Source organism: Grammomys surdaster, unplaced genomic scaffold (genome assembly GCF_004785775.1).
Source record: "Grammomys surdaster isolate TR1022 unplaced genomic scaffold, NIH_TR_1.0 126531, whole genome shotgun sequence".
Taxonomy (NCBI): domain Eukaryota; kingdom Metazoa; phylum Chordata; class Mammalia; order Rodentia; family Muridae; genus Grammomys; species Grammomys surdaster.
Genome location: NW_021621323.1, coordinates 9,163,872 through 9,188,668, shown reverse-complemented (window position 1 = coordinate 9,188,668; position 24,797 = coordinate 9,163,872). Strand labels below are relative to the sequence as shown.

The 24,797-nt window shown below is 37.8% G+C and overlaps 1 protein-coding gene across 1 annotated transcript in view; it reads left to right on the top strand.

Annotated features, from left to right (window-relative positions):
- Window positions 1–24,797, top strand: part of Tbck (TBC1 domain containing kinase) — a 149,582-nt gene that overhangs the window by 33,389 nt on the left and 91,396 nt on the right. The window contains exons 8-19 of the mRNA XM_028760363.1: window positions 990–1,051; window positions 2,765–2,826; window positions 3,118–3,266; window positions 5,240–5,378; window positions 6,158–6,257; window positions 7,460–7,509; window positions 7,648–7,777; window positions 15,323–15,421; window positions 17,791–17,853; window positions 18,136–18,262; window positions 19,274–19,324; window positions 20,582–20,665. Coding sequence (XP_028616196.1) covers window positions 990–1,051; window positions 2,765–2,826; window positions 3,118–3,266; window positions 5,240–5,378; window positions 6,158–6,257; window positions 7,460–7,509; window positions 7,648–7,777; window positions 15,323–15,421; window positions 17,791–17,853; window positions 18,136–18,262; window positions 19,274–19,324; window positions 20,582–20,665 — 1,116 coding nt within the window. The remainder of the gene's footprint in view (window positions 1–989; window positions 1,052–2,764; window positions 2,827–3,117; window positions 3,267–5,239; window positions 5,379–6,157; window positions 6,258–7,459; window positions 7,510–7,647; window positions 7,778–15,322; window positions 15,422–17,790; window positions 17,854–18,135; window positions 18,263–19,273; window positions 19,325–20,581; window positions 20,666–24,797) is intronic.

The window sequence follows — 24,797 nt, the reverse complement described above, 5'->3', positions numbered from 1 at the left end:
GAATAGTGAGACTCCTGTGCTGCTGGTGGTGAGGTAAGCATGAGAAGAGGTCATGGAGACTGCTTGTCAAACATGCAGCAGTTTTCTTTATCCATGAACGAACTTGAACCTTCATGGAAAGAAGTCTTCGTTTCATGACTTAGCCAAGTAAAGTATTTTCTATAATCAGACTAATAGAATGTAAAACTGTACTTCCATGCCCATATCTAAACCTTGAGCTACCTTTCTAATGTGACTAGTTGTGTACGAAAACAATCCAGGAAGAATGTTCTTTTCTCTTTAAAACTTACATATGTATTATTTGAAATGTATACTAGCAAATGTGTAATCTAATTCAGAGTGAGGTAACTTAAATGTAATGAAGAGAGAACTGAAAGGACTATTTCATATGAAGCAGTGACACATCAGAATTCCAAGAACAGTTTACAAAGGATAAAACCTGTGGGAAGGGGGCAATGAGTTAAGTAGCATAAAATTTTATCTGTTTCATTAATTCCTTACAAAGACTAGACATTACAGCTGTCAAGGAATTTGGGGCACTGTTAAGTGTGGTCTGAAGACTGAATTTATACTTTTTATCTCCAGAGATACATGGGGTCATTCTCCAGATCTCATGTAATAAAAATAAATTATTCTTGTAACCATGAAAAAAATACAGCACCTTTAAAAATTCCTTGGATTTTTTTTATATCTTTATATAAGTGGCTATAATTTAGTACCTGTGCTAAACTGAACTGAGTGAGTAAGCCTCTATGCTTTTGTCAAAGCATGTTAAGAAAGTTAATTCTTTAAATTAAAAAAAAAGTTTTACTAGCTTAGAGACCAAAACTATATTATATGATATTTGGAAATTTTTGTCATTGTATTTTCCAGTTATTGTGATAGATTAAAAACCAGTGTTTACTCCTCTGCCTTTCCCTTTCTCTTAGGCCGTGTGATGATACTATCATAGTTCTGGTGTTTACTCACCTGCCTTTCCTTTCTCTTAGGCTGTGTAGATGACACTATAATAGTTCTGGCTGAGGAGCATGGGTGTCTGGACATTATCAAGGTTAGTTATACATGAGTCCTGTTCCAGAAGACTATCTGAGTCTCGGTCATTTTTAAAGAACAAAATGAATCATCTCACAGTTTTAGAGGCTGGAAATGTCATGATAAAGGTGCCCACAGGCTCAGGTTTCTGATAAGGGAAGGACACTCACAGCAGAGAAGCAAGCTGGTGGAGGATGCAGTGGATAGGGAAGTATAAGATCCCATTCCCAAGATGAAGGCCCATGGGACCCCATCACCTCTCATGGGCCACCTCTTTTATTTGTTTGCTTTTATTTTTATACATTCTTGAGAACTTCATACAATGTTCTAACCATATTTACCCTAATTCTTTTCCCAAGCTCCTCTTATATCAACCCCTATCTCCCAAATTCACCCCCCATTTAATAACCCATTAAGTCCAGTGTGGCCCATATACTCCTTAGTGTGGGTGTCCACTGCACCCTGGTCTATTTACCAGGAGCCAGACCCTTACAGATAACTGATTCTGCCTTCACTAGACATCGCTGGCTGTCAATAGCTCCCCTACCTCTGGCTCTTTGGGTCTTTCTACCCACTGTTCCATGATGGTCTTTGAGCCTTGCAGAGGGGGTGTGACATAGATATAGCTGAGCACTCCATAGTCACAGCTTCCTACACTTTAACCATTGTGATTTTCTGCTAAACCACCATTCCGTGTACAAAGAAATTTCTTTGTTGACATCTGAGACCTGGATAATCTATGAGGAGAAAGAGGTGTATTTAGAGAACAGTATGGTACAGTGTTCATTTAGTAGAATAATAGTAGCAGGTCCACCCCAGCAGCTCATCCCTTAATGACATTTACTTTGCCTTAAGTTTCAGGACCTGAATGTAGAAAGGGGCACAGTCAAACAAGAGCAATCTGTTTAGGAAAGTTCATTTTCACATTAGGATACAATAACAAGCTATTAAAGCTGTACTTATCTCTCTGCAAATGCTGGCTTTTTCCCAGAGAGTGACAAATGAATATAAATTTAAATAAAGTCCAAATAAAAATGGGTTTTTTCTTTTATTGGATATCTTATTTATTTACATTTGAAATGTTATCCCCTTTTCCAGTTTCTCCTCTGCAAACCCCCTATCCCATCCCCCCTCCCCATGCTTCTATGAGGGTGCTCCCCTACTGACTCCTGCCTGACACTGAGGTATCAATCCTTCACAAGACCAAGGGTCATTCCTCCCATTGGTGTCTGACAAGGCCGTCCTCTGCTACATATGCAGCTGGAGCCATGGGTCTCTCCTTGTGTACTCTTTGGTTGGTGGTTTAGTCCCTGGGAGCTCTTGGGCGTCTGGTTGGTTGATATTGTTGTTCTTCCTGTGGGGTTGCAAACCCCTTCAGCTCCTTCAGTCCTTTCTCTAACTCCTTCATTGGGGACCCCATGCTCAGTCCAATGGTTGGCTGTGAGCATCCACCTCTGTATTTGTCCGGCTCTGACAGAGCCTCTCAGGAGACAGCTATATCAGGCTCCTGTCAGCAAGCACTTCCTGGCATCCACAATAGTGTCTGGGTTTGGTGTCTGTATATGGGATGGATCCCCAGGTGTGGCACTCTCTGGATGGCCTTTCCTTCAGTCTCTGCTCCACTCTTTGTCTCTGTATTTCTTTTAAAATCAAAACTTATGAGATTTAAATATTTTAGTAAAATATATTTGTACAATTGATCATTTGTCTATTTTTTATCTTTATTCACCAGGAGCTTCCAGAAAGTGTGATAAATATTTTGAAGAAGTGCCTCACCTTCCATCCTTCTAAAAGGTGATTCCTTAAGACTTCAGGCTTATCCCAGGATTCTTTCTCTATAGAGTTGATTTAGTGTTTGGTATGACAGTGATGGACTAAGGGACGATAGCTGCATGTGTTACAGTACATAGTTGATACCAGTATTGTACGTGATCTAAAGTTAACTTTTTGTGAATAAAAGAAGTCAACTCATGGCTGTCTGTGTTAAGGAGGTATCTAAGACTTTTAACTCCCACCTTGAATGTGTTATATTTTGTAGGAAAATTTCCATATCCATGCTCAGTATTTTCAATTGTCTTTCTCAAGGCCAACCCCAAATGAGTTAATGAAGGACCAGGTGTTCAGTGAAGTGTCACCTTTATACACCCCCTTTATCAAACCTGCCGGTCTCTTTTCATCTTCGCTGAGATGCGCTGACTTAACTCTGCCCGAGGATATCAGTGACTTGTGTAAAGGTAAAGATGAGTGAAGCACAGGTGGTAAGTGAGCCTTGTTTCCAGAAGAAGTCCCCTAGCCTGTTTACTTTTGAATCCAGCAGTAACAGGCGTTTCATCCATAGGTTTTGTGGAAAATAGCCAGGGAATTAGGAGGTGATTCTACAGTGTGTCAAACATAAGTCAAATTTTAGACTCTGAATTACTAATATTCCACATAACGTATCTTAAGTGGTGTAGATTGCTGTTGATATGCAGGTGGGGGCAGGTGTAATATAAGACTGGAGTCTGTGATTGGGCAGTGAAAAACGAAGGCAAGCTGAGAGTTTTAGAGACAGCACAGGGAACAGAGAGGGTAGACAGACAGAGAAGATGGAGGAAGGGGAGGACGAACCTGATCCACGTGTCTTTAAATAGCCACAAGTAGCTATGAATATCATAGAAGGGATGGAATAACATAGGACAATCTGTCCAGTCTAGGTGGGCAGCTTCTATCAATATCAATTGGCTCTGAGTTCATTATGTGGGCATCTTGTGGGTTGAGAATTTACTGATATAAATCTGACTGATAAATTACAAGCCTCGAGTTTTGATTTTACTGGGTTAAGGGTGGGGAAGGGTGCAGGATTTGTCACAGCTACCTGCAGGAGGCAGACACCTGGGAAAGTCAGCAGGTTCCACAGCAAGAGAACCAGGAGTTGGGAGGCCACCACATGGGGACCATGGGGGCAGAGAGACCACGTTACTAGAACATAGCAGGCAATAGCATGGATTGTTTTTTAATATTACACACAACAAAGTGGTCTTAAAATTCTATCAACAGTAGGAAATCTGTGCCCTCATATTATGTGGTAAAGCATGAGGAAAGGAATGCTTTGTTGACATGAGGGTTTTCCTACCACATTCCTTTTTGTAGAGCATAAAAATTCCTGTTCTGTACCTCTAACATGGGGAATAAATTTTCCAGATTTTACCTTTTCTAGCTTCTAGATATAGGAAGCAGGATGTGACTAAAATTGACTAATAGCATCACTCTGCATATCAACTTAATGCGAGTTTCATGGGGAGGGGGCAAGAGAAGTACTGAAGTAGCAGTTTTACTTCCATTGTGAGTATAGGAAGTATGTTTAGAATTTTGACAATCTCTGGTCCCTTCACTGTCTTTATGCATAAGCCACTTTTAGGAGGAAATCAACCTGTTACAAAGATGAATCAAAATGTATAGTCATGACACACCTGCACCCAGACACCCCACTCAAGTGTACCCTAGCCTTCTAGTTTCACTATGGGCAGAAAGCTTGTGTGAATATCACAGTCCAGGGGCATAAGCTTACTAAACCATGTGACCTATGTATAGGACTACAGGATGCTGTCCTTCCTCCTTGCCACCAACATCATAAAAAGTATTCCATCCTCCCAGGTCAGTTAGGTGCTGGCTAACTTCTCCTGTGACAAGCCATATAAGGAAGAAAGTCCTCTGGTGATATTCCAGATTGATTCTGTTTTCTCCTTCCCTGGCCTGAAGTGCAGGCCAGTTTTCTCCAGTATTTACTGTGAGATCCTGTGATATCCTGGTGATAAATTTTACTGTTGTGCCAGTGTCCCGCTATAACTGCACATCCTGGGACTTCAGACTCTCAGACTTGTCTGCACTGGGCTTACAGAAATTCATCAATTGTATTCTGCTTTTACTATTCTAGTTCTGGTTCCTGAGGCTTTTTTTTTTTCTGTTCTTGCACATCCTTCTACCTGCTTTTCCAATCTTGTGGGAAGTAGTTTGCCTCCATTCTGTTACCTTTCTTATGGTTCTCACATAAGATTATCAATCTTATCTCTTATATTGTTAGGTGGAGTAGCAACTTGCAAAGTCCTTACACACAGAACTGATAACCTGTTCTTCAGCTACTTTTATTAGAATGTCAGCTGTTATCAATATCAGCTATTAATATAGACAAAAATGGTAATAGTAATTTTGAAAATTTTACCATTAATAGATATAGACAATGATTACCTGGCGGAGAGATCTATTGAGGAAGTTTACTACCTTTGGTGTTTGGCTGGAGGAGACCTGGAAAAGGAGCTTATAAACAAGGAAATTATTCGATCCAAACCACCTATCTGCACACTCCCGAAGTAAGTAAAGAAAATCTTTGATAATAACAGTTTAAATTTTTGGTTGATTTTTTTAATTTCATTTTATATTATAATTGTGTGAACATGGAAGTAGTAAGACCTACACCTGTTGGATGGGTTAGAATTTGTAATTGCAGAGTTTTCTCTCTAAAGCAGTGGCCCTCAGCCTTCCTAGTGCTGTGACCCTTTAATACAGTTCCTCATGTTTGGTGACCCCAACTATAAAATTGTTTTGTTGCTACTTCACAACTATAATTTTACTACTACTATGAATCATAATTTAAGTATTTGTGTTTTTCTGATGGTCTTAAGAGACCGTTGTGAACAGGTTGTTCTAGCCCCAAAGGGGTCACAACTCACAGATTGAAAACCACAGCTTTAGAACCACAGCATGAGTGACAAAGCTAACCAGGGCAGCATGTGCCAGAATTATAACTAATCGCGAGATATATAAAAGTCAGTCGTGTTTGGAGAAACTTCAACTAGCAGTTACAGTTTTTGAAAACTTGTTTGTCACGACAAGGTCTCATGCTAGTGTGAACTCACTATGTAACTGACTATCCGCAAACTCCTGATACACCTACCTCTGCCTTCCCAACACTGGGATATAGGCATATGTACCACACTACACTCAATTTTCGAAATCCACTGTCTAGTATGAATTTTACTTCGTCTTGATGCTGAGAGTGTGATAGGAAAATTTTTTAGAAAAAATAATTATATTTTTATGATCAACATAACAACTTTTTTTTCCTTTTTTTTTTTTCTTTAACTCTTAGTTTTCTCTTTGAAGACGGAGAAAGTTTCGGGCAAGGTCGAGATAGAAGCTCACTCTTAGATGATACCACTGTCACGTTGTCTTTGTGCCAGCTAAGAAATGTAAGGATGAAAGCTTACCAAATGTGCTTCATCTAGAGAAAACACACAACACTTTAACCTAAGGATGAGAAGTTACCAAATGCCTCATCTAAAGCTAACACACAACACTTCGCATTTGTGACACATGAGAGATTGTCTGCAGTGTGTGTCTGGAGTAGAACTGTCAGGAAATATCTGTGTAAACTGTAAGTTCAGCCTGTACACTGCTGGACTGCTCACAACAAGGCTATCTTTGCATCTTCATTGACTACGTCTTCCTGTTTCTCCATTTGTTAAACATAGTAAAGTTTAGGTAATTTTAAACATCTTAAGAGTTGAAATAAAAACAATTAAAATTTAAACAGTTGATCAGATTATGATGTTTTAAAATGTATAATACTAATTAGAGTTGCCTGATTTCAGTGAAGTTGTGAGTCTCAGCTATTTGTTTACCTGTTCTGTACAAGACCATATACTTCATCAGTACTTCTGAGTGAGTTGTCACTTAAAAACCTTAAAAAGTATATTCCACCAACTTAGATAAGGACAAGTGAATCATAGGCAGAGTCATAGTGACCTGTCCCCTGAACCTTCACCCAGCCGATACCTGGTTCTGAAAGATATCTGTATTCCCCCTGAACACCCACGCTCCAGTGTCATCCCCTTCCCCACGTCCTGCCTTTTTGTGTTTATAACTCCTGTGTGAATGAGTATAAGTTACAATTTGAAAATAAATAAATAAATGAATTATATATATATATATATATATATATATATATATATATATATATTCCAGAAATTGTGACTTCACCAGCTATATTTCATGCAAATGTCTTTAAAGAATATATAAAAAAGCCTATCATTTTTAGTAATCTTTTAATAAATGAATATATTAAAAATACCTTTTTCTAATCATTCTTTATATAATTTAAATTATTGTATACATTAACTTTTGTATTAATGTTAGTAATTTGGTGTTATATGTGAGGAAATGTTAGGAACACTGCGTATAGACAGGAAAGGGGAAGACTTGCTCGTACATAATCGTGGTCAGAAGTATGGTATGTTTGAATGTCTATGAAACAAACTAATCTTTAGATTCTATTTTTTACTTCTTTGTGCTGTTGTGAATTTATAATTTTTACATAACTATTCTTTTTAAGTAGATATAAGTCTTACTACCCAACATAGTGATTTATACGTCCTTTGTTTTAAATTGGCAGAGATTAAAAGACGTTGGTGGAGAAGCGTTTTACCCATTGCTTGAAGATGAGTGAGTACTCCTTCACTTGACACTTTGCCCAATTCTGAGAGATTAATAAGACATGTGTAGATTTTAAATAGGACATTTATAATGTTGTGCTTTAATATTGTCTTTGTCCATATTTTTATTTTGATTGTTCCTTTACAGCCAGTCAAATTTACCACATTCAAATAGCAATAATGAGTTGTCTGCTGCTGCTACCCTGCCTTTAATCATCAGGGAGAGGGATACAGAATATCAACTAAACAGAATTATTCTCTTTGACAGGCTGTTGAAGGTAGGAACACATCAAGTGATATATCTAACATATCGAGTGTTAATGATGGTCCGGATGAGTCTTCCTTTAATGCTGTTCATTCTTACAGCTTGAACTTATGAGTAATTTGTATGATCTTTTCCAATTAGCTTCTCTAACTTTTAAAATTGATAGAAGTTCCAAAATGACAATATGTGAAAGATCACCTCAGGCAAAGAATTAACATCATTTTTAAAGAAGGCATAAAAGTCAGTAGGAAAAGGTACCAATGTTGATAGAAATAGGATATAAAATATGAATACAACTAGTCAACAACTATATTAAACTCATCTTTACTAGGAATGATACTGCACAGTTTCAGTGGGATATTCTTCCACATCACTAACAAGACCAGCAGGGGCTTGTGAAGACTGGGCTTTTCCTTTCAGATTAGAAACATTTTGTAAAGCAATTTTAAGGTGTATATCATGTACCTAAGACATAAATATCCTGTGTGCTAATAATTGTCTTCTAGAAATCCCTTCAAATTACAGATTTACAGAAGGTCAAATATGGTAAATATGTAAGAAGTTACAGTAGCTTGTGTTCAGCCCATACCTTCTATACTAGAATTCTACAAGGTTTTTGTCTTCTTTGATCATATAGCATGAGAACCCTGGTTTTCAGTCACTTAAAATATGCCCTGATTTAGAACAGGTAGAACAAGCCCTTATTTTTAGTTTTATTACACAGCATTTGGAGATGTTGAGGTAAATTCATCTGTTTTTTTGTATAGATAAAACCAGATCCAGTAGTTAATAATCTTAAAAATCTATTGACAGTCTCCTTGACTCTATCCCAATATATATTACAGTACCCAGACTAGAATATGAACCTGGTAATTTGAGACATTTTCTTTTTCTTGCCTTGATACTATTTTTCTTTTAATTATTTTTAAATTCTATTTATCATGGTTATTATTATGATGGTGGTGGTTTTGTGTTTGTGTTTGTACAATGTATTTGTGGGCACCTGTGCCAGAGTGTACATGTGGAATCCAGTGGGTGACCTTGTGGACCCTGGATTCAAGCTCAGATCAATTATAAAGCTAGTGCAGTAAGTGCCTTTACCTGCTGAGCAGTTTCAATGACTCCCTTTCAATCATGTATATGTCAGTTATGTTTATGAGGTATGTGAGCTATATGTCAGTACATACTTATGAGGTACCAGTGTTATACTTAATCCATTTTTTTGCAAAATACAATTTCAAGTCAAAATAAACTTATCTGCTTCTTCAAACATTTACCATTTATTTGTGACAAAATAGTTATCAATTTTTGTGACATCCGCATAAGATACAATGTGCTATTAATAATTTATAAGTAGCCACTCCTTTGTGCACTAGATCACTAATATTTGTTTCATTGACCTAACCACACATATCAATGAACGTTTTCCGTCCTTCTCTCACTTCGGTGCTATCCAGCTCCTGCTAACCACTTTGCCTTGGCCACTTGGAACTTGGAGGAGACCACTTTTCTAATTGTTTTGCTTCTTCTAATTCACATATGAGTGACCATATGTATTTGTCTTCTCTGTGCTTGGCTTATTTGATTTAACATAGTATCTTTATGTTTTATTCATGTTCTCACACATTACAGGATTTCATGTTTGGGAGCTGAATGATATTCCACTTACAATATACACTGCATTTCCTTTATCTACTCATTATTGATAAATATAAGTTAATTCTACTTGTTGCATATTATGAATAGTGGTAGTTCAATAAACATGTCACTGCAGGATATAATGACTCCATTTCTTTGGCATTCATACCCAGAACTGGAAATTGTGGATCATAGTAAGTGTTACAGGTTAAATGTAAAATATCCTACACAGGCTTCTGTCTGTGAACACTTGGTCACTCTGTTTTAGGATGTTGTGGAACCTTTAGAAGGTGCAGCATAGCTGGAGAACATGAGTCCTAGTAATAGACTTTGATGTTTGTGCTCATCTCTGATTCTGGCTCAAATCTCCTTGCTTCCATATTGGTACTACATAACTGTGGTGGATGGTACTGTCCAGCCATGAGGTAATAAAGAGAGAATGATTAATACAGTCAGACAGGTTTGTCTGTAACTTTTTGAGGCGATTCCATGTTGTTTCCCATAATAGCTGTGTAAATTAGATATTGCCATCCATAGTGTACCTCAGTCCCTCAGTAGAGGTCATAGGAGCTGTTAAGAGGTGAGAAGTTTCTCTGTGGTTTCTGCTTTGCATTTCCCGAGGGGTTGGTGATGCTGAGAGTGTTTTCAATGTCCAGTGCCTATTTACAGATCTTCTTTTGAGAAATGTCTATTTAGATCGACTAATTATTTAATTTTTTGTTTGTTTTTAACTGTCAAGGTTTTGGTTTCCTTACTGTGTTCTGAATATCAAGTCCATGTCAGTTGTAAAGCTTGTCAATATTTTCTACAGTACTGTAGACCATTTCTTACTCTACTAATTGTTTAATTAGCTTTTAACTTTTAACTTGATATATCTATTTTTCCTTCTGTATCATACCTTTAAAATAATTTCTTTAAAAAAATTAAGTCCAACATCCCTGCATTTCTTCTGTCTTTTTTAATTTTTTTTTTTTTACTTTTTTTTGGTTATTTTATTTGTTTACATTTCAAATGTTGTCCCACTTCCCAGTCTCCCCTCTGCCAAACCCCCTTCCCATCCCCAACTCATCTTTGCCTCTATGAGGGTGCTCCCCCACCCATCCACTTTGCTGCCTCACTGCTCTAGCATCCCTGTATGCTGGGCCATCAAAACTCCAAAAGACGGACCAAGGGCCTCACCTTCCATTGATGCCAGATAAGGCCATCCTCTGCTGTATATGTAGCTAGAGCCATGGGTCCCTCCATGGGTATTCTTTGGTGGGTGGTTTACCCTGGGAGCTATAGGTAGTTCAGATAGTTGATTTTGTTCTTCATATGGGGTTGCAAACACCCTCAGCTCCTTCAGTCCTTCCCCTAACTATTCCATTGGGCACTCTATGCTCAGTCCAATGGTTGGCTGTGAGCATCCACATCTGTATTGGTCAGGCTCTGGCACAGCTTCTCTGTGGATAGCTATACCAGACACCTGTCAGCAAGCACTTCTTGGCATCAGCAATGGTGTCCGGGTTTGGTGTCTGCAGATGGGTTGGATCCGCAGGTGGGGTGGTCTCTGGATGGCCTTTCCTTCAGTCTCTGCTCCATTTTGTCCTGGCATTTCCTTTAGACAGGAACAATTCTGGGTTAAAATTTTGAGATGTGTGGGTGGTCCCATACCTCAACTATGGGCCATGCCTATCTACTGGAGGTGGTCTCTTCCAGTTCTATCTCCCAATTGTATCACAGTCTGCTTTCTGGCATCAGTCAGCCACCTCTGTCTATCTCTCAGGATGTATCTCAAATAGGTCACTTCTGTCCGGCATAGCTGTGTTTTTTTTGGCAGAAACCCGATACCCCAACTCACCCAACTCGACCAGGATCTCTTGGGTCCCATGTTCACATTCTTCGTGGGTTTCTGTAGCCAATAAGAGGTCATCTACATATTGTAGAAGGCTCACCTGGTGATTCTTGGTGCAGAAGGTGGCGAGGTCTCGATGTAAAGCCTCATCGAACAGAGTGGGGGAGTTTTTGAATCTCTGAGGCAGTCTCATCCACGTGAGCTGTCCAACTCTTCTGCTTTCCGGGTCCCGCCATTCAAAGGCAAACAAAGGCTGGCTATTAGGATGTAATCTCAGGCAGAAAAAGGCATCTTTTAAATCTAGGACGGTATACCAGGTTTGCTCAGGTGGCAATGTACTGAGCAAGTTATAGGGATTTGGTACTGTAGGGTGGATATCTTGTACCCTCTTATTAACTTTTCTAAGGTCCTGGACTGGACGATAATCATTAGTCCTTGGTTTTCTTACTGGCAATAAAGGAGTGTTCCATGGGGACCTGCAGGAGACTAAGACTCTCTGCTGTATCAGTCTCTCAATGTGGGGCCTTATGCCCTCTCTTGCTTCTTTGCTCATGGGGTATTGTCGAACTCCAATAGGTGTGGCTCTAGATTTGAGTTTAATAACTACGGGGGGGGGGGCTTGTTTTGTCATCTCCATCCCCCCTGTTTCAGCCTAAGATTGGAGAAATCGAATTAACCAGTCCTGTAGCCCTCCAGGGGGCTCTGTTGTTTCTTGGTATAGCCGGTATTCTTCTCTTAATTGGAGGGACAGTATTAAGGCTTGGGGTATCTCTGTCCCCCAGGACAATTCTGGTCCAGTGGGGGTAAAAGCGATTTGGGCCTTTAGTTTTGTCAACAAGTCTCTGCCCAATAAGGGGTAGGGCACTCTGGATTACCAAAAATGAGTGGGACAGTTGGTTCTTCTCAAGGTCTACCTTCCGGGAGGTGGTCCAATGATACTGTTTTTGTTCGGTGGCCCCAATTACCAGAGTTCGTTTGTTCTTTACTGTCCCCAGAGGTTTTTTTAGTACTGAGTATTCTGCTCTTGTATTGACTAAGAAATTCGTGGGGGTCCCCTCCATTCTCAAAGTTACCCTAGGCTCGGGGAGGGGGGCCGAGCCCCATCTCTTCTAATCTTCATCATCATCTTCCAAGGACAGTATTCTCGCCCCTGGCTTTTTAGGGCATTCTCGAGCCCAATGGCCTTTCTCCTTGCAGTATGCACATTGGTCTTTTTCTAGTTGTGGCCAGTCTATCCTCCTGGGTCTCCTTGTCCCCTGCCTTTTCCTGTCGCCCAGGTCTACTGCGGCCAGTATTCGCATCAAATTCTTTTCTTGTCTCTTTTCCCTTCTATCTTCATCTTCTCTCTTTTCTTTCTTTTCCCTTTCCTTCTTCTCTTCCTCTGTCTCTCTCTTATGATAAACTTTCTCTGCCTCTTTCACTACATCTCTAATAGTATAATCCTGTAACCCCTCAATACGTTGTAGTTTCTTTCTAATATCTGGGGCAGAATGTCCAATGAAGGCCATGATTACAGAAGCCCGCTGTCCTTCTGACATGGGGTCAAAAGGGGTGTATCTCTTATAGGCCTCCATGAGTCTTTCTAAGAACACTGAGGGGGGTTCATCCGCTCCCTGCATGACCTCTCTTACCTTAGCCAAATTGGTGGGCCTTCTTGAGGCCCCTCTGAGACCCGCCACCAGAGCCTGGTGATTCGTGGACAGCCTTTCTCTACCTTCTGCAGTGTGGTAATCCCAGTTGGGACAAGTCAGTGGAAATCTCTGGTTAATTATGGCCTCATCTAGGGTCAGGTGCCCCTCATCATCGGGTATTTTTCCGAGCTTCAGAGACTATCCTCTCCTTCTCTTCAGTAGTAAACAGGGTCTGTAGGAGCTGATGGCAATCATCCCAGGTAGGTTGATGGGAAAACATCAGAGACTCTACCAGTCCTGTAAGTCCGGCAGGATCCTGAGAAAAGGAGAGATGGTTAGCTTTCCAATTATAAAGGTCCGAGGAAGAGAAGGGGCCAATATTGTAGTAGCTGTAATTGATTTGGGTTAGTCAGAGAGGGTCTAACGGCCCTGAGAGGCAGGGCCACCGTGGAGCCCAGATTTTTTCATATTTTTATTAAATTTATTTTATAAATTTAGTTACTAACTTATAAAATAAAATTTATAAATTCTATTTTAAATAGTTCCTTTCTTGATTTTTTTTTTACAGATATTTCATTATTGTTATAATGAAACTGACTTTAGTCTGTTGATTTCTTTTTTTTTTTTTTTGGTTTTTTTTTGAGACAGGGTTTCTCTGTGTAGCCCTGGCTGTCCTGAAACTCACTCTGTAGACCAGGCTGGCCTACCTCTGCCTCCCAAGTGCTGGGACTAAAGGTGTGCGCCACCACCGCCCGGCAATCTGTTGATTTCATATACTAAAACTTCACTGAGCTTGTTTACTAGTTCTAATACATTTTTGGAGGGATTGTTAGGGGTTTGTACACCTAGATCATGTTTCTGTACACAGTTCGCATGGCCTTTACTTCTCTGTCCTCCCTGATCACTGACTAGGATCGCTGTAACATTCCGGATAAAAAGAGAGAGAGTGGACATCTCTGTCTTATTCCACATCTTAGAATGAATGTGTTCAGCTTTTCTCAATGTGAAGCACTGTTAGCTGTGGGCTTGTTCATATACTGTGGCATATTCTTTTCCATCCTGTTTGTAAATAATCTTTTCATGGGCATGGTGATGGATCTGGTTAAATTTTTTCTGTATTTATTGATAGGATAATATGATTATTGTTCTTCATTGTGTTAATATGTGTATTCCATTTTTGCTTTGTGAGTGATGAGTCATCATATGATGAATACCACTGGATTATTCTGAGTTTTTCATGGGCTATGGGACTCAGTTTATAGTATTAGGTTAAAAAAATGTGCTTTGTATTCATTAGGGATGCAGGCCTATAGTTTTCTTGTCCGGGTTTGGTATAGGGTAACGCTGTGCTCTAGAATAAGTTTAAACAAATTTTTCCTATTTGTATTTAAAAAATAATTTGAGAATTGATAATTAGCTTTCTCTAAGCATTTGGTAATATTCAAATGTCTAGTCCTAGAGTTTACATGGAAATGGGAATCTATTTACTCTGGATTCAGTCCTGATAACCTATTTTATTAAACTTGTTCGTCATTCCATCTTGAAAGCGTATGTGCTGCCCACTTTGGACTTTGTCCATTCCTTCCAGTTTATCAAAGTTACTGATTATAGTTGTTCCTAATCTCTGACAATCCTTCATATTTCTGTGGTATCAGTCACATGTGTTTCCTTTTATCTCTGGTTTTCTTTGAAACTTTTCTCTATTTTAATGAATTGATTTTCATTTATTGTGGGGAGGGAGGAGGAGGGAGAAGGGAGGAAGAGGGGGAGGGAGAAAGAGAGAACACCTGAGTGAATGTATGTATGTGCACAGTGTGTGTGCAGTGTTCACAGAGGTTAGAAGAGAGTATGGGATTCCCTGAAACTGGAGTTATAGGCAGTTGTGAGTCAACATGTGAGTGCTGGGAACCAAACTCTGGTCCTTAGAAAATGTAGAAAAAGATCTTTACCACTGAGCCATCTCCAGACTCCTCTTTCTTCTTTTAAAGTATAGCTAGGGGCTTAATAATTTTGTTTATTTTTAAAGCCATTTTATTTATTTTTTTACTATTCTGTGGACTTTATCTCATTTATTCTTGCTCTAATGTGTATCATTGACTTTCTTCTAGCTTTGAGTTTGGCATGTTCTCTTTTTTAGTTCCTTTAGATTTTCATTGTGAAATGGTTTTGCTTGTTTGATGTGGTTACTGATTTGTGTGAATTTCCCTCGTAGAGCTTATTTTACTGTATCTCATGGGTTTTTGATATGTTGTTTCCATTATTGTTTGTGTCAAAAAATATTTTAATTTCCTTCATAATTGGATTCATTGATAGTTCAATAGTATACTGTTGATTTCCTATGTATTTGTATCATTTTCAAACTTTTTCTGGTGATTGATTTCTAGTTTTATTGTATTCTTGTTAATAAATATCCTTGATATGATTTTAATTTTTGACCATTTTTATCTTATCATAGGCTTACCCATACAAAAAAAATCAAATCTGGAAAGAAGCAAGAGTTGACATCCCTCCACTTATGAGGGGTTTAACCTGGGCTGCTCTTCTGGGAGTTGAGGTAGGAAAGCAAAAAGTGTGTAAATTGATAAGTAGTGTATAGAAGGAATATAAAATGTATAGGGATTCATGTTTATCTTCCAAATGCATTGGAGGCTATTGCAGTGGGTTATGAGTTTAAGGTCAGCTTGGACTATATGGAAGCATCCTATCTCAGAAAAACTATAATGCTTTACATATAATTTTACTTCTATTAATAGAAAATTATATGTTAAAATATTTAACTATTTTTTATTGGATGTTTTATTTACATTTCATATGTTATCCCCTTACCCCATTACCCCACACACACCCAGGGACCCCCTATCCCATCACCCCTCCTCCTGCTTCTCTGTGGATATGCCCCTACCAACCCCCCCATTCCCACCTCCCCACCCTCAAATTCCCACCCACTGGGGCATCCAGCCTTCATGAGAATGTTTAACTATTTTAAGTAGAAAATATTTGAAAAGAATAGAGTATAAAAATAATTATATTGATGTTCTTTAATATTGTACTTATTAGTGCCAATGGGAAATAGCATTATTATTTTAAACCAGTTGTCTAGTAAAATTTTCTCAGTTCTAAGTGCCATCCTTCTTATGAAGTATGTTCCTTTTTAAATATAACTTTAATTTATAAGTGGTTCCAAATTGATTAATATTTTAATTCAGTTGTGGTTTGTCAAAATTATGAACGTAATTTAGTGGCTTTTAACATAGCTGTTCCACTTTGGCCAGCCTGCCAAGAGAAAAATCTGCTCTGACTTCTACACCTGATCCCCGGCAGTGAGGGAAAGCACACTGTACAGGGTTATTCACCAAGCTTGTGTTCTCAGAAGAGTCTGGTGACAAGTCATGATGATGGCAAGTCCTTGCCACATTGTTTCAATTCCTACCAATTTCCTTTTCACTCTGTCTGCTTGTGTTCTCTCATAGATATATGCCACCATCTTAGTGCCCTTGACAATTTTTAATCTTTTTAAAGTTTTTTATTTAAATTATTTTATACAATGTATTTTTCATATTGTTTTTCCTACTCCATCCAAGTCCTCCCAGATCCTCTCTACCTCCCATCCAACTTCCTGTTCATTACTGAGAGTGTGTTATTTGTCTGTCTGTCTGCCTGGGGGTGTGTCTGTCTGTCTGCTCCCCCCAAATCAAAACAGACTAACAAAAAGCATGAAGTGCATTTGTGTTAGCCAATTGTTCCCGAGTGGGGCCCATCCTATAGTGTGGCCTCAGTTATTTTTAACCTTTATGGACCTCTGTTGGCACTTTTTTTCTCTATTCTTGATTCTCTTAATGAGATTCTACAAATTTCTTTGAATGTGTTTGTTTACTTCACAAGGTTGCCTGTTGCAACCTTTACCTTTTTACCACATGTTAATAATTAGTGCTATAGAACTATACTATACTTCAGTCCCGAAAGACTCACATTGTCAGGCTTTCCAAACCCATTATTGATAGATATCTCTCAAAAATGTATGTAAATAATTCTTGGCTTTCTCTACCACTATAGTAAGTCATATAAATAAGAACTTTTTCATGAGTGATCCTATAGAACATGATTGAAATTTAAAGTAGTATATTCAGATATTCTTTGTGCTGCTGTAACTAAGAAATGTTAATGAGCCTGATGTTCTCTGATCACAGCATATTTACCCAAATATTCCTGCTACTATCATTCTTCTGGGCAAGTTATCTGCCTCACCTGCTTTAACAGAAAATTTTTTGATAAGATAAACCTCTCTCTAAAATAATATCGTCTTCGTGAAAATGTTGATTAATGAGTTAGGAATGCATAGAAAATGGCAATTTGGTGTGCTCTCTAGCTAAGTGACCTCTAAGGTCATTTACCTTTTGGTATATATAATTCAGAGGGGTTCTTTGGTTGTCGTTTTTGTTTCTTTTTGAAGTAAGGTCTCACTGTGTTGTCACAGCATCTACCTGTTTCTTTCTCTTGAGTGTTGGGATTGCAGGCACACATCAACACACCAGGTAACAGTCCACCTCACCAAAGTAGACCTTCATCAGACATGGTCAGAGACGTAGAGAATTTCTAAATTGTGGACTAAACTTCAGTTCAAATGTAGCTATCCATATTTAGGTAGGTCTTCAAAATTAGATTTTTTGTAAGAAACAGGTTTTTCTGTAAAAGGATCACTGATCCAAAAATTTCAAAAATAAAAGCTCTGAGTATTGATATCTTGCTGAAAAAATAAAATGGATTTTCCATTTTTAGATTAGAGACACTGTATCAGTAAATTTTATGCAAGTATTCCAAATTTAGAAAAACTATAAAATTAAAATACTTATGATCCCAGCATATGAATGTGTACTTCCAATTTTATTAAGGATGTAGGGAATTTATGTATTTTATTTTTTGCAGGGAGCTATTCATGCCAAGTATGATGCCATCGATAAAGACACTCCGATTCCCACAGACAGACAAGTAAGGTGTTGTAAGACAGTTCTCCCAACTCTTTATCTCTTCCCTTCATTATGAATATTCTGCCATTGCCCAAAATATGTGTTATTAGAAAAAGAGTTTCTCTTATACTCAGAAACTTATGTGTGATGTTTCCAAAGATTAATTTAAAAACCCGTACACTTTATTAACGGATTATAAAGGTGAATTATTCTGAAGCAGTCTCTTACACGTGCTGAAGAAGCAAGGGCTAGAGGTGTGTGTGATCATCTGTTACACTTGCACCTCCTGCTTTGCTGCCTACAGATTGAAGTGGATATTCCTCGCTGTCATCAGTATGACGAGCTGTTGTCATCACCAGAAGGCCATGCAAAGTTCCGGCGTGTACTGAAAGCTTGGGTAGTTTCTCATCCTGATCTTGTGTACTGGCAAGGTAACATTTCAGTTATTAAGATTTTTCTTTAAGTCTTTTCTCTTTCATTTTGAAGGGGGGAAAGCCTCTAGAATTCCAGTGCATTTTGAAGATGTTAACTTTAAATAAATTATTAAACAAACTTGGTCTAAATGCATTGGAGATATCATTTTACATAATATTTAAAAGTCAACAGCTTTCAGTGGCATTGACAGGAAAACAGAGTCTAATCTGTGGAAACAGTTTTAATCTTACCAGAGTAGTGAAATAACTCATGCCATAAAAGCTGTTAGGCTATTTGAGAGTGTTACCACTGAGGTATTCCCAATAGATAATTACTGTAGTTACTAGGAATGGACTCTATCACCTTAAATTGCTCATTTTATTTGTTTCCTTTTTCTCTCTAGTGTCATTAGTGTCTATAAGCCTGGATTTTCTTCATTCGCCATTATCATCTTTATGATCATTAGTTCATAAATAAGAAATCTATTCAATCCCACGCTGTTGTTGAGTGTTTTGTTATGAGCAGGGTTTTTGTTTTTGAGTTTTATATTGCTTACTGACCACTTGTGAAGGTGTGATTATTTTTGCCCAGCATACCTGAGAGTACATTTCCTCCTAACCCATTATAGGTCCAATTTGAGTGTTAACAGATTAAAAGCACTATTATCAATAATATAAATATACTTTACTTTATAATCCTGAAGGGAAAAGGCTTACATGACAAAGATCCATGTCCTACATGAGGAGACATACATGAAGAGGCCAAATAATTATCAAATTCACACATGGTTTGGGTCAGACTTGACTGGATCCAAAGCCTCCAACATAATTTATGTCACTGTTGCTTCGCCTTGTTTGGGACATGTCAGGCCCTATTTATTCTGCATAGTAACTACTGACAGAACACACTTCTGTGCGGACATCGGCACAGTGCCTGATCTGTTTGGAGGAAGGCGGGAATGGAGTGGGGCTCTGCAGCTCTGCTGGAAGGCACTCACTTCTCTCTTTGGTTTCAACTTCCTTCATCAGGTCTTGACTCACTCTGTGCTCCATTCCTGTATCTAAATTTCAACAATGAAGGTAAGATTTCCTATCACTGAGAAATCAGTATGCATATTGTTCTTAAATATCAGGCTGAAAAACAGAAATTTTATTTTAAAATTCTTATATTTTACCTTGCACATATCATAAAATATTGTGAAATTGTTTTAGTTCCTTTTAGAGGGTGAAAATAATTAGTTGAGTATTAAAGGGTATTCCTTGCCATAAGGCCATTTCTGACAGTGTGGTGGGAACTGCTAATTACCCACTCTTATGACCACTTTTATGATCTTTGGTGGAAGATTTTATACTGACTTTTCTAGAAATTACTATTAAATATATTTTCTAAATAATTTATAAACCAATCAATATTGGTTAGGTTTCTCCCTTATTGTATATCCAACACATATTATACCAAACATACTTGTTTAATGGAGACTTCTTCGTGCCTTTTGTGATCTTAGGCAACACTCTGTGGACCAGCAGGTTGATCCTGTGTCTGTTTTGTTCTCATGGACCCATATGCCAGTGCTGCCAACCTTTGTGGGACAGGCTTTTTGTTAATGGCAGGGTTTTGGTTTCTATCTGTTTTAGGACCTTTTATAGTAGATTTTTAAACAACTCTGTTAGATGAGATACACTCAAATTTAGAATTCTCACTCATGTAGTATGATATCCTATATTACCTTAATATACAGGCATCTTACCTCTGAGTCTCCATTTTACATATGCTATCATTTAGTAGGCAATAAGAATTTTTGGAATTGAGTAGAATTGTAATAATACTGAAAATTTTAGATTTCTTTCTTTGACTTTATAGTGCTCTTTTCTGATAAGCTCACTCACTAGTCTGATCTTGTTTTTGCTGGGCTTACTCAGGTATATCCAATTATTAGTTGGATCCAAGAGTAATAAAAGATCTGTATTTGAAAGTACAGGTTATAACTAGTACTTTTAAGTCCAGGAATTTTGCTTGTATCAATAGTAATTAAGGATTATGAAGTTTCTGCACCTTGTTAATAATGATTGCTTAGAAGTTGAAATAATAAAGTCTAGGCAATTAAGGTTTTATTATTGTAGGATAATGATTGCCATAGCAATTTGAAATTGAAATTACTGGAATGTTTATCTTTCAGTGTCTCCTTTTTAAATATCAGAAGTGTTTCTCCCTATAACTTTGTGTTTCCAGCGTTTATATCATAATTGTGTTTAACAGTAGACTCACAGAGTGTGTGCTGAGTGAATAAGAGCTGCTCGTTACTCTGGTAACTGTGGGGTTGCTTTATTCTCTCTTAGCCTTGGCGTATGCATGCATGTCTGCTTTCATTCCCAAATACCTGTATAACTTCTTCTTGAAAGACAACTCACATGTAATACAAGGTAAGCAAATGCCTTTTCCTGTCTTCATATGGAAACACATTTCTATCAAAAGACCAATCTTCAGGATGATAGTTTTGACCCAGTGGCTTTTGTGGATGCTTCACCACCAAAACCCAAGAAGTGGTGTCAGGATTTTTTTCCTTATTTTTTTTCAAGGGATTATGGTCCTTTTCTGATGACTATTTAATATCTGCTCTCAATTCAGATGCAGACATGTTACTTTGAGAACTAGACCTTGTCTCTACCAGTTAAAATGAAAACAAGCTATTTTGGAGGAGTCTATTCATTAGAGTTTAGTGATATTGAAAATAGTTTTTATAGCTTACAGTATATGCATACACTAGCCAATGAAATTTGGCAACAATGTAATTGTTTTATAAGATCGAGATCGAGGTATGTTCACATGGAAAGATAAAGCTAAATGGAAAAAATAAAATACAAAGCTTAGATTTTTTTCCAGTATAGAAAATGTTTGATCTTAACTGGAAAGACTACAAGGTGAACTTGCTTGCTTACTTAGAAAGGATGGTTCACGTATGGAACCCTCAGTCCAGGCTGAGTGGCAGAGTGCTTGCCTAGCGTGTGAGGCGCTGCTGCAAGCCCAGTAAAACCACGTTTGAGAAATCATGTTTCTCTTTTCTTGACCCTCCCTTCCCATTCATTACAAGGATTTATGCTTGTTCTCTGGCTTTAGTAAGGAGGTAAGCCTTTATTGCAACTTTCTTAGTGGGAAATAACTGTTGTTTGCTAATTGGAGTGCCCAGAGTCAGCATACCTTGTATCTGTTTTGATTGACTGGCTTGGATTTTGGCTCCGTAGGCGGCTGACCTGAAGCTTGGTGTGTAGCTCAAGCAGGCTTTGTTCCTCCTGCCTCTGGCATGCTAGAACAGGAGGTATACTTGACTCCAGTAGCATCTTTCCCTCTTGATGCGAGCATCAGCCTCAGGATAAACTAGAAACCTTGTGGGAAACAGTAGTTAGCAAATGGATGTCATGTCTGAACAGTAAGCAGACACAGTCATTTGCTTTGAATCTGTCATCTGCATCCTTCACCTCTGCTTTTTCCTGCTAAGGGAGTCAGTGCTGAAATGCTGATCAGAGAGGAAACCAGCACAGATACTTGCATGGAGATTTTGAAATTTCATTTCTCAATGTATTTTGTGCGTGTTTTAAAAACAAATACAGCTTATTTATAAAGAGCCATAAAAATTATGGTATTATTAGGTGAGATTTATATCAATTTCATTAAGATTGTAATTGCAGTGTATTTAATAAATAAAAGAGTGTATTTAATAAACAGTAAAATTTAATATACAGAAATTAGAAAGCACAGTTCTTTATCATTATATACCTTATGTCAAGAAATAAAAATATGTTTTCTTATTAAAATATAGGAAGTTATATTTGGTTTTACACTTGATGTTTTAGGGTGGTTTTATGAATATCTTCATTTTAAAAAGCCTGAATAGTGTTCACCTTTAGAAAATACTACCTTTGAGACTGTTTTAAGAACCTTGAGTCATATTTTCATCATTTTTTAATTAATATTTATAGTGCTTTAGCATTTTTAATATCCCTTTAAAATGGGTCGTTAGGGGCTGGAGACTCAATAGTTAAGAGCACTGCTCTTTCAGAATACCTGGATGCAGTATCCAGCACCTGTGAGCTAGTTCAGAACTCTCTCACTCCAGCTCCGGAGGAACAAATGTCCTCTGCTCATCTTCTCTTTGGGCACCAGTCATAACATGGTCTACAGACATTCATGCAGACAAAACACCCAAACATATAAGATGGATAGACACAATAGTGTTAACATGTGTGGGGTCTTTTATTTCAATCTAACCACTGCTCTATTTCCTTGTAACGACCATTAATTTCCTTTGGTTTTATCTCAAATCAAAGAATATGTGCAGGTGGATTTGTTGTAACTTTTAGGAATTTTAAATTCTATTAGGAGAGAATGCATAAGATGATACAGTTTTCACATACTCTCATGTTCCCCCTGAAATAGAGAGCTCACTCTGAGCTGCATTTGAAAGCTTGTTTTCCATAGCCCAAACTTTGCCATATTATAAATTATATTTACATATGTGAGTTACATTGAATACAATAATAATAAATGGTATATTAGTATATATCTGTTTATGTGAGTATGTGCATGCTGGCATAAATCTAGCCGTTCATATTTGGCAGATCACAAGGGAAATATGGGTGGGGGTTTTCCAGTAAATCCTTAATTAGCTGGATAAGACCACATAGTAAGTTTATCAGGCTTAAGTAGGAGTAATTTTTAAGAAACCCTTTTGTAGCTGTGGAGAATTGCCTGAGGCATGAGTTTCTGCTTTAAACTGAAACACGCTTTTTAGAAGTTGAAAGTTACTAACTATAGCTTATCAATATACAATTGATCACTTGTGGTGGCTCATGGTGCATACTGATGGCTTCTGGGTAAATTGAAATTATGGATACACCAAAAGCGATGGTGGGAAAGCAGTTAAAGAAAAGATAAATGTCAAAGTTACCGAGGGATTTCAGCTTGATTTGTAACTCTTGAATTCATTGAAATTATAGTATTTTGTTCTAAAGTGTGGGAACGGGCAAATTGAATGAAGAGTAAATCAAGAAATGTGTTAATTGAACATCTCATTCTTTATCTAGAATTAGTAAACAATGCTCACATTAGGTCCCAGTGTGGGACTTGTTTATGTCATTGAATTGAGTACAGCGCTGACATTTCCTTTGCTTGACTTGATTCTACTTATTAAAAGTACACACAGTATTTATAAGCAAGTAACTGTAAAATACAAGGAAAAAATAGGAATAGCATTAGTTGAGAAAAGTAATAGGTTACTTTTACTTATTACTATTTCTTGAAATAACACAGATACTTACATAAACTGATAAAGCAAGGAAACATTATTTTTAGAGATATTTCACCAAATAATTCATTTAAAAATCAGTTATTTTGTCAGAGAAAATGTAGATTATCAAAGGAAAGTTTTTAATTTTTATTGTTATTATTTCAATTTCAAAAAGAGAAACTGAGGTCATTTGTCTTGCTGTACTTTGTTTAGTTTTGCCTTGTAGCTCAGGCTGTGGTAGGTGTTACAGTCCTCTTCCCTCTCCTCACAAAGTGCTGAGGTTACAGCCTTTTAATTTTGGTGTTCGGTTCTGTTTTAACAAAGAAAGGTATTGATTTAGAACACATGCTACGACACAATCGTGTTTAGGTCCATTAGTATGTAATCAGTAAATTGGTACAAATAGTAACCTATTGAAACAATGGGGAAAGTTAGAATGTATTCTTAATATTGAACCCTACAACTTGTAACATAATTAGAATAAACAAAAAGGGTGTGTGTGTGTGTCTGTGTGTGTCTGTGTGCGTCTGTGTGTGTGTGTGTTTAAGAGGGTCCCTACAAGTTCTATAGCCAACAGTGAAGTAATCTGCAGAGACAAGAATGAAATTCAGTTCAGCTCAACTCAGATAGCCATCATGAGCTTAAACAAGCAGTCTGACAGCACAGTTTTGAAAAAAAAGTTCTCTGGTGACAATTGACTTTGTCCCATGTGTTCACCAAAGCCTAAGACATGTTTACATTGAAACTCTTTTACAATTGGATATGTGTTTCTCCATAAAGATGGGTTCTGTTGACTCAGAAGCAGTGTTGAAGATAGGGTCTAGGGAGCTTGACTGAGGTAAGCATGGTGCCCATGGGAGTCAGGATTGCCCAGGCCTAAGATAACCGAAGTTACTTAGTCTGTTGTAAAGTACAGGAGGCACCTCTCATAAGGACAGTTTTGTGGACCAAGAAGCAATGCTCAAGATTTCGGGTAAAAGTCTTGGATAAACAAACATAATATTCTGGGCGATTCCAGTGAAGCCTGGCCCTACAGATAGCAAAGGATCACCAGACTGTAAACTACCTTTCCCAGTGTTCAGGAAAGGACAGGTAAACATGTCCTTCCTTTGAAGAGATAAGCCTGAGTGTTTAACTTTCCTGTCTTCTCCTATACTTACCTGTGTACACAAGGACTTTTACCGTCTTCTCCCTCCCACCCTACCCCACCCCCGTGTGTGTGTGTGTGTGTGTGTGTGTGTGTGTGTGTGTGTGTGTGCAGGTGCTTGTTG